This window comes from Echeneis naucrates, chromosome 13 (assembly GCF_900963305.1).
Source record: "Echeneis naucrates chromosome 13, fEcheNa1.1, whole genome shotgun sequence".
NCBI classification, from domain to species: Eukaryota; Metazoa; Chordata; class Actinopteri; order Carangiformes; family Echeneidae; genus Echeneis; species Echeneis naucrates.
In genome coordinates, this window is record NC_042523.1 from 4,408,295 (window position 1) to 4,425,369 (window position 17,075).

General features: G+C 42.2%; 1 protein-coding gene across 2 annotated transcripts; it reads right to left on the reverse strand.

Annotated features, from left to right (window-relative positions):
* Positions 1 to 846: 846 nt before the first annotated feature.
* LOC115053637 (uncharacterized) lies at positions 847 to 16,686 on the reverse strand. 2 transcript variants are annotated; one of them, XM_029518508.1, is made up of 6 exons: positions 16,355 to 16,686; positions 12,762 to 15,640; positions 8,984 to 9,186; positions 5,962 to 6,083; positions 4,647 to 4,761; positions 847 to 3,458 (listed from the first exon to the last, which is right to left on the reverse strand). In XM_029518508.1, exons 2-6 carry the CDS (start codon positions 15,220 to 15,222, stop codon positions 3,327 to 3,329), a joined length of 3,033 nt encoding a protein of 1,010 aa, XP_029374368.1. In that variant the 5' UTR covers positions 15,223 to 15,640; positions 16,355 to 16,686; the 3' UTR covers positions 847 to 3,326. The 2 variants fall into 2 exon arrangements, with proteins under 2 accessions (XP_029374368.1, XP_029374369.1); XM_029518509.1 differs by lacking the exon at positions 16,355 to 16,686 and adding an exon at positions 15,851 to 15,926.
* Between the last annotated feature and the right edge of the window lie 389 nt (positions 16,687 to 17,075).

Consider the following 17,075-nt stretch of genomic DNA (forward strand, 5'->3'; position numbering starts at 1 on the left):
AGTACAACATAACCTAGTGTGCACTATTCGATCTGTTTGTTTTCTTCTTTGTATTGATCGTCTGGTTGTGGTGGTTTACCCTCCAGCTAAAGGTTCAGTCTTGTGAAAAGTTTTCTACCAGCTCAGCAGATGTTTTTTACACAATATTTTTTTGCTTAATTGCGCCTCTTACAAGAACTTTTTGGTTTGTTACTAGGATATCAAGGTATCTTTGAGATCAGAACCACTTTTGGGGAAACCTCACCCTAACCCTTGCACCAAATGCCTGATGATAAGGATTAAAAATTCAGAGGAATGTGCTGCCTCGGATTAAATTACTTATATCTTTTCTTCACGTGGCAGCAATATGAACAGGTAACTCAATTTTAAACATCAGGCTTTTGAAAGAGTTGCCTGCTGTTTTACTAGGTCAAAACTTATCTACAAGAATCTAAAGGTCAGGTTTGTATTTTTTCAGTACTTTTTCAGTAAGTTTATACAGTGCTCTTATGGCCCAAAGTAAATTTAAGGAGTTATCAATTCAAGGGAATATGTATGAAATCAACTCAGTGATGAAAGAAAATGTCACCTGGTACAACACGCACTATAATATATAAAGGTTGTCTTGACCAGAGGGGTTGGGGCTTGAGGTCCAGCTGATGCTCCTTGCTGAATTTCTACCCTCCCGCTCCCCTAGTTGTCTCTCTCTCACTGTCAATCAAAATAAAGGCAAAAAATGACCAAAGCAATGCTCATCTGTTCAAGACAAGGTCTCAGATATTTATCTTGGCTGATGATTGATGTGAAGACATAAGATGGACACTGAGGAGTCAGTCATCACGGTGTATCATTTTATTACATCACTTAACAAGGCGACATCTCCTTCATCCTCTTTTGGACAGATCAGAAAATATTCATCTTTTTCTTTTACAGAGATTTGTAGTTTATACAAATGGCTGGCACACGTCACAATTGATTGAGTTGACAGGTGAAATACACAACATAAAGGGAAAGAAACAGTCTGAGATGGGGATATGTGATAATATGTCTAAATTAAAAGTGTACAGTGCAACACTGATATTAACAATGTCCTCAAAAATATTGTTTTGATTGGCAGCTAGATTCAAGTTTTGCCCATGAAGTGGACTTGACAATGTGGTGTTCGCATGAGCACAGTGAAACAGAGGCACACAGGAAGCCGGACAATAAGACAAAAAATAAACCAAACCATCACATGCCCAAATTTCCGAGTGAGGTCACCTCTGTGGAGTTTTCCCCTGAATGTGTCTAGGATGATTCTGTGACCTTGTAAACATTGCACTTTCACTTGTGTTCTTGTTGGCATAAACTGGAAGACGAGCTTGTTTTTCAGAGGAGCCAAATCAATCCTTAGGGTTCATTCCTGTTATAATTTTTTTCTGTAGCTATTACACGATGAAAGCACATGCATCACTTTGCGAAATGTAAACATAAAATCTGAAAGTCATCACATCTGGTAACTATGTGGAAAAATAATACTTGACTTTGCCCTCCAGAGTGACGACACACTTTACTTCTATCATTCATAAATAATAATGGGAAAGAAAATGAAAATTTGCACTGCTTTCACATTTTGATCTGTAGATAAATGGGCAACCACCCAGTGTCTTTAACTGTTGGGAGGAAAACTAAACGGGGAGGGTGGCTTTATTATTATTGCCTCTCCCCCTTTAACAAACACATCCTTTCTGGGAGGTAGACTGGTGTCTAATGTTCACGTTGCATTCGCGCTGAATGATACATAACTGCTTGAAAACCAAACAGAAATACTTTGTACGCCGTATTTCATCCAGTGGCTATGTAGCAAATATAAATGATTCCTTTTTTGTTATTTCCAAACTGTATGATGAACCACAGCTCAGACCTGGACAATTATGATTTCAGTAAGGCTCTTTCTGTTCTCTTTGCTTTCCCCGTCACATGAACGCAACATTCATCCTACAAACCTCTCAACTGATCTTGAAGAAGAAATCTCATTTATTGAGTTAAATGGGCCTGATGCTAACAGGGAAATGGTCTGGATGAGAAGTAGCCATGACACCTCTTTCGAAAGATATACTGAGAAAAAGAAAAAACAATGACGTTTTTTTTATCACAGAAGCTGCTGCTTGTTGACTTTGCTACAATACAGATTAGCTAGTTAACAAGCATGCTGCTGCCAAAACCATGAATCCCATGGTAATAAAAGAACCAAGAACTCATGTGACTTTTCATTTAATTTACATGAATTAACATCTAATTCAACCGATGAGACTGTTTCTCTCAAACAAGTATTTCTGCCCCAGAGACAATCAACTCACTCAAAACTGAAAGAATTCAGTTTTTTGTTCTCAATTTTTCAACAGTTTTCTGCTTTCAAATTTATAGATATCAGTGTCTGGGTCTTTCTGGAATTGAATTGAAAGAACAAATAATAAAAATGAGGAAGTAATCATTATTCATCTAGCAGTCTTTGGGTTCCCACTGGACAGGTCACCAAAGAGAGCCGACCAACCATTCCCACTCAGCCTGAGGCCTTCGGGAAGATTTCCTACTCTCCAGTGAACCTAAAGCTGCATGTCTTTGGGCTGTGTGAGGAAGCCAGAGCATCCAGAGGGAACACACACACACATGCACATTCCACGCATAGGGCCCCGGGAACCTGGGAATCAGACCCAGAACCTCCTTCCGGTGGGGCAACAGCACTAACCACGGCAGGAGTGTGCTACCGTCTGGTTGTTTACCTTTGATGGTGAGGGGGTCTTTATTCTTTATACCACTCACGTCTGCAACCTGATCTGAAATTTCAATGAAAACTTGAAAAATATGGGTGTTTTTGACAAGTGGTGTACTTATATTAAAGCAACACATAAATCTTTTCAGATAATAAGGTAACAGAGAACACCTGACTCATGCATTGAGGTGAGTACAGTGCAACCCCAGGCCATCACGCTTCGGAAAGACTTTGACGGCGTGCTGCTATCAGGGTCGAGAAGTAAAATCAAAATGGGAAGTTGTTGCTTCTGGTGAACAGGGTGGCACATGTGTAATGAAATCACTCCACCAGTACACATCAAAAGGAGCTGGAGGAGAGTGTCTCAGACTCAGGGGAGTCATGCTGTTTTCATAGGTCACGGTGACTTGGTGGCCTCTGCTTGACTAACCAGGGAGTGTACAAAGGGTCAAAGGTCAGTCAGTATTTGACTAGCAGATAGCTCATGTGTTGTGAATCCAGAAGGAAGTTTGCTCCTTTGTCCGCCTCTGCCCAGGTGAAAACCTGCAGGAGACAGCTGAGGACTCACAGTCCAACTACGACTGGCCCTCCAGAGTTACTCCATGATGTTTTTATTGTAGTCATACGACAGCCGTCGCTTGGCGGCAGCACTCTGAGCATGCTGATTGGCCGAGGGGAGGCTGGGGGAAAGGCTCTGGTTAGCTGTCCAGGCAGCAGGTTTTCTTTCCTGCAAAGATGTGAGAGTCATGACATTAGAAAACTAAATCCATTGTCTTAAAATGCAATTACTGAAATGATGAAAATAGGAAAAATAATCTACAACAATTATCATAAACAATTTATTACTCAAGAAAACAATCAAAATATTTGCATTGGTTGGTTTTGGCTTGTTGGTAAAAAGACTGTTTAAAGATATCACCAATAACGTGATGAATAATAAAAAAAGAAAGAACTGTAAATGTAAAAGGAAATATGAATTACACCTCTGACTACCACTATTGTCATTGAATGTCTAACACCTGCTTTTGATTTCTTTGTCCAAAACCATTAAAACACAAAACTAGATTTAACAGAGTGTCCATACAGTGGATTCTTTCATCTCATATCATATATGCCTTTATTTCAACAATGGTATAATCTTGGCCCTTAGACTGTCTGTCATGATTTGACCAAAATTTGACTGGTTTTGGATTTTTGTATTCTTTAGTCTTTATGTTTGAATATTTTGTTTATTTACAATTCTATTTCTCAATAACTTCTCTTGTGTGTCATACACATTCTCGTTGTCTTCTCTGCCCTTATGTGCAACACTTGTGTTTGATTACCTTTGTGTATTTGAGTCACTGTCTATGTTTGAATGACTGAAGTCATGCTCCCAGTGTTTTCTGGCTTTACCAGTCTTAGGATATTAGAATCAAGGATAAAACGATGACAGTTTTTGCGCATGTTTCACAGGCATGGTGCTGTTTCCTGAAATGATATGGTTCAGTTGTGAGACTAGCTGGCTCAGTCTGTTGCCTCATCTGCAGCTGTGCAGTGTGAGTGCTGCTTTGCATATAACAGCAGCAACATAATTTGAATCAAGCTGCAGTTTTCAGGACTGTCAGTCAAACAGAACTGTCAGTTCATTTTACATGCTATTAAAGACTACGTCTGTAAATTCAATTTTAAAACCTTAAAGCTTTACAAATGGAAACTGAACACCAGGCACTATGTGCTAATTCCTCTGCATGAAATGACAGTAAATGAGTGTGTCTTCAGTGAGACGAGAAATGAAGCATATACTGTAAAATTAGATTGTGGTTACTTCCTGAATGCTAATACTTGTCAGCATGATGCTAGTCAAGTTTTTCTTTGTTTTTCACAGAAGTGCTGTGCTGCCATTTGGCACAGAATAAAATCGGTCGCTACTCACGCTGTTCGGCTGCTTCAGGGGTAAAGTCTTCAGTAGCAGCTGACAAGACACGCCATTGGCCCGCTTGTATCTCTGGTCAATCATTTTGTTCAAGTCATGGAAACTGTCCAAAAGCCTTTGGGGTCACATATGCACACATAGGAAACAGTTATCAGATGATTTGTTTGATGACTGCTTTGTAAAAGGAACAAAAAAAAATCCCAACCTGACACTCATCTGTGTGTAAAACAATCCAATATTTTTAATCTCAAGACCTACTGGTTCAGAAGGTTTTACTCACATTGCTAATAATACACTTTTATATTTTATTTATAAAATAAATAAAATCTTCACTCTTCACTGAAACTTAATATGACCAGGAGTTTTGTTTGATGTGTCCTCTGATGGTGTAAATTTTTCATTTTATTCTATAAAACAATTGAGATGAGCAGACCAAGGTAGTGTCCATTCAAACACAGCACATATTAAAATACAGAATCAAACATCAAATGCCACATTAACAGCATGCAAACAAATTGAGCTTGATGCCCACGAGAAAGAGAGTATTGGTCATTTAGCGCTATATTTTGTTGTAAACTATTAATTGTTTTTCAATTTCTGTTTTGCAGTTGTTAATGAATTATTAGTTGCTCTAATACATATATATCAGTATTTTGGGTGACCCATATTGGTTAAATACGGATATGAAACAAGAACATTATGACCTACTGATGTGCGACAACCAATCAGAGCAGAGTACCTGTACCTCACAGGTCACCATATTAACCCTATACTGGGCACTATTTATTAACATTTGAAACCTCAAACTTGCATCCGAACTCCACATAACTCAACTACAAAACCACCTCAAATGAGGCCTTCGTTTATGCTTCTTCCCATGATTCTTTGTTCAGCAACAGAAATGTTCAGTACGTGAAATGAAACAAAGAATTTGTTGTGCTCATGTGGACTGGAATCTCTAAGACTTCCAAGGAGAGAATCAGGCCTTTAAAAAGTTGAAGATACACAAGGGCTCTCTGCTCATCTAGCAAATATTGCCACATGTTGCATATTAATACAATAACACTGACATTATTCATTTAGAGCAAATAAAAATCAAAATACATTATTCTATTCCATGACACTATATAAAAGTCAGTTGGGATGTTAATTAGGTGTAAGGCTATACAATCCTTCATGTCATTGTCCTGGCCATGTGGGGTGATCATGTGGGATATTTCAGTGATGAACTGGAGCAATGTATACACGCAGTAAACCCTGAAGCCAATGGATTGCTGCGAAATGATGAGGGCCCAGTTAAGGCAGTTTTACTTACCCCTGGTCTTGACTGGTGCTGCCCCTGAGGAGCTGGGCCAGAGTAGGAACAGCTTCGAGGCCTCGGGAGTCACCTGAGAATGAACCCGGCAGCGAAGGGAAGGCTTCAGCAAAGATGGCCACCTACACACAGATTGTTGTTAATACAACATCAGAGCCAGAGTACAAAAAATAAAAATTAGCAAACAGGCTGCCCACATTCATCCATAACCTTCTGCAGCTCTCTCTTGTTCTTCACATGTCAAGTGAACACTTCATTTTTATGGGACCACAAGCAAACAGAATGACTCGAATAACCCAACACTCTCTTTGAGCGCAGCTTAGGGCAAAGCTGCATCTTCTGGCTGCCTTTAATGTCCACTGGGAGTGCACTGGCTCTTGTCTCCATCTATCCAGCTCAGCCGGAATAATGTGAGTGATGCATTAGACAAACTACTGAGTAATTTGAGCCTACAAGCGTAGTAACACAATACACAGGGCTGTGTTAGGACGAGCGTTATTTCCATGATAACAACGCAAAGGGAAGTGGAAAACAAACAAATAAACCAAAAAAAAAAAAAACAACTGTTACCTAAACCGGGAGGTTAAATCTATAAGGAGTCTCTTGGTTTATTTAAAATGCTACTTTAAATGGACCAAGGCTACAGATCTGCCATTGCAGATTTGCTTTCAAGAATTAAAATGAGTTCCCTAGACTCAGGGCCATACAGCTGTGACCTTGAACAAACAATTAAGGTGTGGACATTTGCAAACAGTTCAATTCAATTAGACCAAATGAGTTTGCACAGTGTTGACAGAGCAGTTTAACGGCAGGTGAATCTTGCCATTACCGATGTGTTTTGTCTCAACCAGCAATGTTTGTTTTCTAAAACTGAAGAGGGGTGAGACTGTACCAATGGAGAGAGAGTACAAAACAGGAACAGGGAGGGTGGTGCAGCAGATTAAAAACAAAAACTGCATTCATTGGAAGGTGAGCAATCGGTGTAACTCTATTTACAATTGTTTCATAGGCTGTAAGAGCTTGATTTAAACAGAAATAAATGTACGCTGCCTGTCTCATTACTCCCACAGATCCAGTGGTAGCCCAAAATTATATGTTGGCAATTCAATTAGGCTGTAATTCAAATCTTGTATCGTGCATGCAAATGTCTTTTATTGATTTTTAAATCCTCAGAAATATGTTCCCAAAAGGGGCAGCACAGTGGCATAGAGGTCAGTGCTGCCGCCTCACGATAAGAAGGTTGCGGGTTTGATTCCCGGGCCTAAGTTGGCATCTAAATTGTCTGTATGTCTGAGTGTGAGTTTGAGTGGTTGTTGGTCTCTGTCTGTTTCAGTGTATTGGCCCTGTGATGGACTGGTGACTTGTCCAGGGTGACCCCATCCTCACCCAGAGTGAGCTGGGATTGGCTCCAGCACCACAACTTGGAAATGGATAAGAGGTTGAAGACGAATGAATGTATGAGTTATCTGTTGTTAACAGGTTAATAATTGTACCTACACCAATTAAAAAAAACAAAGAAATGAAAACTAAGACTCATCTGCTCTAGAGGACGAGCAGCTTGGCTGAGAAACAATAGGGCTGTTAATATGACTGGAATGTCTACAGATAGTGACGTGGTTTCATATCAGTGATAAATATATGTAATACTGAAACTGCCTCACCTCCCCCAGTACAATAAATCTTGGTTTCATCGATCGGTGTCTTTCTGTGAATTGTGGCCGATATATATTTGTACAAACTGGCCCAAGAGCTCAGACAGTTCATTCTAAGTAAAATAGGTCTTCACAAATAGGAAGACTTGTGCTGAGTTTAATACTCACAGATTAAATGAGGCGCAAGTCAAATAATTGTTACTTGCACATAGTAATAATTAGCGACAATCAGCAGAATTTGCAAAAAACAAACAAACAAACAACAAAAAAAATCACTGACAGTTATTTTGGCAGATATTGGCAGATATTGAAGTTCAATTATTCCAAAAAAAGTAAAACGCTTCATGACGATGATGTGACTTTTGTTGGGCTTGTATAAAAGAAGACTTGCCTCACACATGGAGTAAACTCCATGGTGCTTACTACGCACATCAATTTTGTGACACATTTTACCTTAATAAAGATCAAATCAATAATCAAGTTGCAGCTTCCGTGATTTGAATCCTGAACTTTTCCATATTGTGATTTAAATTATTTTTTCGATGAAGTGGCCTAATCTAGATGGTATATTGTTGTATACTTCGGATTTCCGGTGTGTACAGAAAAATATTCCATTGACTGTGTATCTGTGCACTTCTTCCGTGGTTCCTTCTTTGTTTAATAATTCCTGCAGGGTCTTAAAATCTCAGGAAGACATTGCAAGAGTTATAACTGCTGTGTTCAAATGATTTCCATCAAGTGATTATGTACCAAATAAAACATAAAAAAAAAAAAAACAACAACAAAATTATGCAATCAGAAAAGTGTACTCAGATAGGATGGACTGTTATTGGAGCTTACTGCACTCAGAATCCCTGGAGGTGGATTTTTACAAGTGCTGCATGATATGCAGAAAACATCACATTGCATTAAATGTTCAAATATCGTGACTACAACGTGCAGTTTCAGTTGAAATAGTCATTTTTGCTCATTTCGCTCGCTTGTACCCGCAATCTTGTTTGTTCGGTCATGATCCAGTTCTCATGACCATAGGGGACCCCGAGAGGAGCTCGGAGTAGGGCTGCTGCTCCTTTGCATTGAGAGGAGCCAGTTGAGGTGGTTCAGGCATCTGGTCAGGATGCCTCCTGGGAGCCTCCCTTCCAGGCACATCCAGCTGGGAGGAGGCCCCGGGGCAGACCGAGGACCAGGTGGAGAGATTATTTCTCCACTCTGGCCTGGGAATTCCTCGAGCTGGTGTATGTGGCCGGGGAAAGTAAAATCTGAGCCTCCATGCTGAAGTTGCTAATCTCAGAACCTGACCTCAGATAAGCAGACCGAGAAGGATGGATGGATCGTAATTTTTGTATTTGAACACAGAAAGGTAGCCATACCAGGTTGCGATGAGCCGAGAGCTGAGATTCTCTGCCGTCCTCCACAGCGCTGGCCGGCCACCACTGTCCTGCAACATCCTGTCCTCTGTCTGATGAGTCCTGAGGAAATGCCGTCCAGGTGTCATCTGACTGGTGGAATGAGCTGTCTGTCCAGCCTTGTGTCCATTGGGTCGAGTCCCTTGTAACTGCCTGTTTTTCCAAAGCTGTATTAAGACACACACACGCACACAATTTTTACGAATTTGTTATGCTACTGCCAGGAAACAACACAGTGAGAGTTTGTTTGACAATGCAGGAGTATCTGTGTTTGTATGCCTGACTGTAACATCATGCAGCATGGAAACTAAATATTTGTGTATACCATCTGCTGTTCAGATATTTCTCAGTGTGTTTATTTGACACTTCAGTTGTGTTTGTCTACGCCAGTGCTTCTCACATGTGTGTGACCCCGCGGAACATGCTTTTTTTGGATCTATAGTCCTTTCTTTTTTCTTTTTTGTTTTCTTTAATGATAATAAGAATACAATGTTATGCAGAGGTGTACTTATAACAATTTTATAGACAAATGGTACTATTTATAGTCGCAGCGGAGAGTGGGGGGGGGGGGGGGGAAATATTTTCTTCTTCTGGGGCATAACAGGAAATAATTGAGAAGCACTGATGTATGCAAAGGGTTGAATAACATTTTACTGTGCATCCACTGCCCCATAACATCAGGCTAACAGGACCTCAGAGTCCCAAATCCCATTTGCCTCCTCCTCTCTTAACCTAACTCTTAACGCTTAATAACATGTAGCAAGAGGGAGATATGGGTTAGAAATCCAGGTCAGGATAAACTGGAGTCCTATTTCTGCCATGAGAGCAAGTGGTGCTTACAAACAGCTACATGTTCTGTTTTTCTCACAGGATTAAAAGTGTTTATGTCAACAAAAATTTTATTTCACACAAGTGAATTGTATTATTGCCCCAGAATCTGGACCCATTCAGTATGAATCCTTAAAGATTTTTAGGAATTTTGTGGTTGGATGAATACATTTATTTAAGAATCTGCACCTTAGTTAGCAGCACATTGGAGACTACATTGTTCGTGAAGTTTTTTGTGTTGTTTGCAAGACATTTAAATCAAACCGCGCATATTTTACATTATAGCTGAACATTTTTTTCCCATTATCTTTGCTGTGGTTATGCCTGTGTTGAAGAATCCACTAAAGTCTCTTTCTGTACAGCATGAAAATCATTTATCAAACTCACCATGGATACAATACAATCTCCAAAAAGCTCCATCATGTAGTCTTAGTCAAACTGTCAAGACTTAATTTTTATAGACATGACAAAGGAGATTCAGATTTTTAGGGTAGCTTGTCAATGATCACTGGCCCAGTACAGGTGTTTCTTGAAGAATTGTGTTAAAGGGCTGATTCACTTATTTCAGACTGTAATGTGATCAAATTCTGTTAGTGATTTATTGGGCATAGTCACCATAAGAATTGCTGATATTGTGTTCTGTTGATTATCAAGAGGGACGGTACGGTGGCTTAGTGATTAGCACTGTTGCCTCACAGTAAGAAGGTCATGGGTTCCATTTCCAGGCCTGAGGCCTTTAATAATAAGGATACATTTTTATTTGTATTGCAATTTACATTTCAACAATCTCAAAATTCTGCAGAGCAACAACCAACTTATCAAGGTTAATAAATAGTTAAAAGGAGAGCTTTTAAAATACATTTAGCAATGTCAGAGAGGGCGGAAGGTGCATGAGGAGTTCCTGTAAGTAAAGGGGGGCATGTCTGTGAATGCACTGGTGGGTGAGGAGGGAGACCTTCAATTCTGTGCGGGACAGGGAGCCAGTGAAGAGTTTTCAGGATTGGGGTGATATACTCATGCTTGCGCCGCCTCATCAGGATCCTGGCAGCACTGCTCTGGATGTATTGTAGCCTCTGGATGCTCTTGCCAGAGATCCCGATGAGGAGTGCAGCTTTGAATGAGCATGAGCATGAGCTTGGATTGGCCCCACACCCCCCCGCGACCCAGAAACAGATAAGCAGTAGAAGATGCATGACGGAATGATTATCAAGAGTTTTATGGCTTTGACCAAACCTGAGGAGGTGAAACAAAGATGTGTATGACGCCCTGGTGAAAGAATACATATTTTAGTAATTTGAGTTTTGAAGAGTGTAGTTCTGCTGATAAATTATTAATGATAACCCTTTATCGATACATTAGGGTTTGACACGGAAATGTTTTCTGCAAATAAATTGAAAGGGCAAGACCAATGAGTAAACTCTGGCTTAACCTCATTTGGCCCTTTGGCGATAATTAGGCTTAGTAGCTTTGCTAAAAACGAGCAGGATGAGGCAACGTATTGACAGAATAACAGCCAATATTCCGGGCTAGGGGCTTCTTATTGTAGGGCGACAGCGCTGACCACTATGCCACCATGATGACTAAAGATGACTAAAAAATGGCTTTGATTCCTTCATGTCCCTTACTCGTGTTTAAGCACAGGGCGATATGAAAATTTCACACTGTGATCATCCCCGGCGAAATTTTACGTATCTAATCAAATCAAATCAGATTTATTTGTACAGCGCCAAATCATAACAAAGTTACATCAAGGCACTTTACATATAGAGCAGGTCTAGACCAAACTCTTTATAAAAGTATTTAAAGAGACTACGTATTGCTGTAATAATCATGAAAACATGGTTTAAACTTTTAAGAGGAATTTGAAACATGTAGACTGTATTTTCCAATACAGGTAGAACATAACTTTTATAAGCAAATATCCCTTTTCTTTTATAAAGACAATGTAAATTAGATCGTTATAAATCAATGGGTTATGTATGAAAGAAAAAACAACAACAACTGTGTTCTTCAGTTCTGTTTCACATAAAGTTGCCTGTATTTTTTCAATTAGGATCAGTTTTTCACCTTTAGGAACTATAATTTAGCACATTAACAATGGAGATTTGGTCCTTAGTCGGAATTAAACAACATTTTCAAATTACTCGTGATGCTGACGCAGATTATTCCCATATGTGATTATATTTAGGATTGAAATTCACCAAGCTCAATGTTTTTCTGTGCGTTTTACAGTAAACTTGTCTATAGTTGTGTCCCTATTTGCATTTTTTATGTAATTTTTATGTAATTTCTCACTGGTTTAAAGTTGGTCAAAGGCGATACCACATACATATTTGTTTATACAGTTGCACCAAACTTGACCCACAAGTCTTCAGCATTGCTTCAGCATTACAGTTTAAGCGCAGACTGTTTTTAAATGTCTCCAATGATTGCCTCATAATAATAACAATGACAGTGTGGCTGTCAGTAGATTTTCATTCTTAAATAGAAACCAGGACATTTTCAAATGAATCACAGAATGATTAGCTGCAGTATAAGCTCATGAACTGAAGTGAGCAGGCTAAAACATATAAAAAGCTCTGACATGGCCCTTTGAAACTTAGTGCATGTACGTGCATTCCTGAAGCTGTACAAAGGGTAGCAAATGCTTTAATGCTCTCAGTGAGTGAGTAGTGCTGCTGGTGTAGTACAAGACAGAGAGTGCTGATATTTTTATGTCTCTAAATTTGTGCATTTGACGTCTTTCAAGTTGTTCTGCTGTTCTGAAGACATTTAGAGTCTGAGTTGTCCAATTTAGTCTAAGATTCTTTGTCACATCTGTGACAAACAGAAAGGCAAAGTTATGAAAGCTGCACATGAGGTGAGAGAAAGATAGACGAGGCAGAAAAGCCAAAGTAAAAGCCGTGAGACTCACCGATACTTTCACTGCTCCCACAAGGCACTGAGGCAGACATGGCGAAGCCCCCACTCCAGGCTGGCTCTCCCTCTGCATGCATGAACACTCCAAACTCATCTTCTTCCTCCTCCTCGCTCCCCTCAGCAGTGGAGCCCCTCTCCTCCTTGTCCTGCTCCTCCAGCTTTCTCCCAGGCCTCTCTTTCCTGTTCTGACCTCCGTCTCCTGGTGTTGCTTGGAGCGCCCTCCTGTCTTCCTCCTCCTCCTCCTCGTCCAGACAGGGCAGGCTGGTTGCCATGGCTCCCGGGAGGTGCAGAAAGGGGTCAGGATTAGTCAGGGAGAGTGCAAGTGAGGTGGAGGGATCAACATGGGGAGGGCTAGAGACGTTAGTGCTGGTTTCTGCATTTTCTTCAACTTGGGTGACGCTTGCTTCACTGATGTCGCCACTCTTTTCCCTTCTCCCCCTACATTCATCTGCACGTTCCTGTGACCCCCTGTTGTTCACGTCTTTGTAATTTCGCTCTCGCTTTGTACCACCATTTATCTCCTCTTTTGTCTGCTGCTCTTTGACATCATCACCTTCACCACTACCATTGTCCAGTGTGTGGCAATCGCATTCCCTGCTCTGGATTGCCTCGGCTTCCCTCTCGATGTTCTCCTCTGGTTCCTCTCTCCGCTCTGACTCAACTGTCCCACACTCACAACTGTTATCTGTCACGATTCTCGCACATTCCTCAAAAATTGACTGATATCTATAAATGACACATGAAGATGGATGTTGTTTCTCATCCAACTGGCTGCAGTTCTCTGGTGGTCTCACAGTGTCGGGTGTGCGGGGTTCAAACCTGCTAACGTCCAGCTCTTCTGTACTCATGATCCCATGGTCTGTCTCCACTGGATGACACTCCTCAAGGTGACCCATGAGTCTGGTCTCTTGCTCTCCCTCAACGCAGATGTTGCCCTCTGAAGGAGTAGAGGACTCTCTAGTGCTAATGAAGGAAGAGCAAGTGGGGATAGAGATGTCCTCATGGCAGATGGACACGACTGAGAATCCAACATGTATCTCATTGTTGGTCCTCTCCTCCTCTTTGTCCGTCCTGTCTTTTTCCGAGCAGTCAGAAAATCCATTAACATTAGCCCCCAGTTTTTCACAGGGATTCCCAAGTGGGTCACTGTCACAAGGACTTCTGTCACGTCTTGATTTAAAGTCATCAGTCGACGGTCCAGAGTCAACATGTATGAAGTCTTTGTTTCCAGGAAGTATTTTCATAATTTCAGAGTTTGAATCCTGCTGTTTCCCAAAACAGTCGTCCTTGCTCTGAACCGCTTGTGTCTTCAGCTCCTCGTTGCTTTCAGCGTCTCTAATCTCTTCACCATCACAGGCAGTGAGGGATTGCGGGTGAAAGCTGTTAGATTCTAGGTCAAGGTTTGGTACAGCTAAAACAGAGTTAGAGTACTCTAAATCACAGAAGCCTCCCTTCTCCGCCACCTCATTCTTTTGCCTCTCTTTCATCATTCCTTTCACCTCACCATTCAGCCTGTTTAGAGCATCACTTCTGGGACTTTCACCTCCCTTGCCTTCATCCAGGCTTTCCCTTCTCTGTGCTCTCCTTCTGCATTGAGCACAAGCTTTAGGAGAGACATTGTGGGAGCATCTGGTTCTTCTGCCATCCTGCTGCGGGCTGGGAGACTGTTTATTTTCCAGGCCTCCCAGGCCTCCTTTGTCTCTCTTTTCCTGTTTTTCTACTGCAGGATCCTCCCTTCTCCTCTGCTGCCTCTCTCTGCTCATGCCTGTTTTCTCATGGCCTACTGCATTACTAGACTTCCTCCATCTCCGGCCTGATCGCACCCTAACCCGGTTTGCTCCAGTCTGGGCTGGCAGAGTTGGGCCATTGTCCCTACTCCCAGCTGGAGTGTCTCTGTCCCCTCCTCCTGTCTTCCCCCTCAGCCACCCTCCAATGATGCTTGAGGCTGCACTGGTAGTAGTTCCGGATCCAGGCTTAGCTGTGGAGTACAAACAGCTTCCTTTCTCAGTCTGGAGGAAAAGGCATTGGGTCTGCGTCTTCCCGCTGCCCTCTGAGGTCTTTAGTGTGGCAACTGTTACCAAAGCGCCAATGCCCACCTGTCTAGCATCCAGCCCTAAGGGAATCCCGTAGCCCATGTGTCCCCACTCCTTGCTCAGGTATACATCTGCAGACCCCGGGCAAGCAGTCATACTTCCGTGGCCTGCAGGTGGAGCGGTGGGGGACTGTCCTCCTCCCAGCTGACCAACAGCCTTACAGCGGTTTTTGGAGCATAACACCCAAGCTCTGAGGCCCCGGATAAGAGGCAGGTCCCCCAACCCCAACTCCAGGCGGCTGGGGAATGGCAGAGAGGTTTTGGAGCACTTTTGGAGCATTTCCTGGGTGGAGCCCGACACATTCAGACAGGGGTAGTTGTTGTTGTTATTCTGCTGGAGCATGATGCTTGATGTCAGCCTCATCTATCTTTAATTGGTTTGTCCTCGCATATCCTTAACTGCTATTCGTCTATTCGTGATTCAGAATGTGACAGTGAAGAGGTGGAAAGATTTGACTTTAGAAAAACTAGACTTTACATTATGAGACTGCTGAAATACTCTGAAGAATTTCTCACAGAGAGCTATCTTTGTTAATAATCTCATGTCTCAGCAGTTCATCCTGAGAGCATCTGGAACTTGGGGGCAAAGAGGAAAAGTCAGTTGTTGAATCCTGTTCCCTTTCATTGCTCAGTTAATGTTGAGTCTCCTGACAAAGGAAAGAAACGCCCAGATCTAGCTCTCAGAGTGATTGAACGTTTTCTCTCAGTCAGATGCTTAGTGACGCCGTCACTGTCAGATGGCCTCGAGTCACCGTGGACTGACTTAGCTGTCATGAAAAAACCTGCAGGGGAGTGGGACAAAAGAAGGAAATTAAAGATGGAAGTGATGCAGCCTCAAAGAGGAACAGCCGACTTTGGCAGTTAGCTGCCTGATATGTTTAAATCAGTAAGAGCCATGCCTGGAGGGGGCACAGTCCAGCAGATTTGATAGAAGACCTGTCCAATTAAAATATCAGGAAAACATCAAAGATTTTTTTTTCCCAAAGACTCACCAATGTAACAAAAAAGTCATTTGTCTCACTTGGGTCTGACTCGCTGGCTTATAGCCATCCAGTTTGTGGAGTGTGAGTCTGTCAAAGGTCAAACACTTAAATCCAAGTGGCTTCTTTTGATTGGGCTCAGCACAGGAACAGGCCTGATTCATATATCAACATGTGACTTCACACCAAGTCCATCGTGCTGTCAGTTGGCTCAGTTGTTACATCAGCCAAGCAGAATGATCAAATGGGATAAAAATGAAAGACAGGTGTCCCATAAAGCCTCAGATCCTCTCCTGCCTACACGGGCTCTAAGTGACGTAACAAACGTAATAATATGCGTATCACGGGCGGCAAAAATAGGATCGCCTCATGATGATACGCATATGACACTCTGAGCCTGCTCAGACCAGCAGCCTGTGATGAAGATGGACCTCGATAAAAGCGCACACCGAACCAGAAAGGAGCCGTCTCCTCAGCCAGCCCAGCACGTCCTGGGGAAACCTTCCCGTTTCTCACCTCAGTGTCTCAGGAGGAGCGCTTCCGTTCAGTGTCCTTCATTTAAGGCTCCGTCTGTTTGCAGGCGAAGCCCGTTCAGCCCTGCTCTGGTTCCTGAGCATCCCACAGTCCCTCCAGTCGGCCTGCGCCGGAAATCACTGGCATCCGCTACAGATCAGTCGCATCGGGCCCGTCCAGACGTCCGGCACGGAGCCGTGGCGCAGCGCTGGGTCCGGTCTGGGTGTCTTCTCTCCGCCGGTCCTTGGGACATTGCGGATCATCTCATTGCCCGCCGCATCTTACCGCAGTAGCCTCCGGTGCTCAGCGAACACGATGACGTAGAGCTACTTTGACTTGCAGCCCACTCACGCATAGGAGGCGTGATCGGTGCCACGCAGAGGCAGGGAGAGGTGAGCGGAAGTGTATGGGGTGTTGTCGATGCCACACCGCGCGAGATATGCTTTCTTGTTGTTTTAAGGTATAAGCAAATGAACAAAGCAACAAAAATCATAAAAAAAGAAAACAAAGCATCAAAGAAAGACACAGAGCAACAGTCTACCTGATGATGATGATGATGATAATTTGTGTGTGTGTTTTTTTATTTTATTATGTCATTCCCAAATCCCGACCCCTGGTTGCTCTGTTTCCTACTCCAACAGACTTGGTTTTCCTTCCCTCTCCGTGAAGTGATCAAAGCAATCCAAAATAAAAACAAATAGATAAATAAATGAAATTATACATC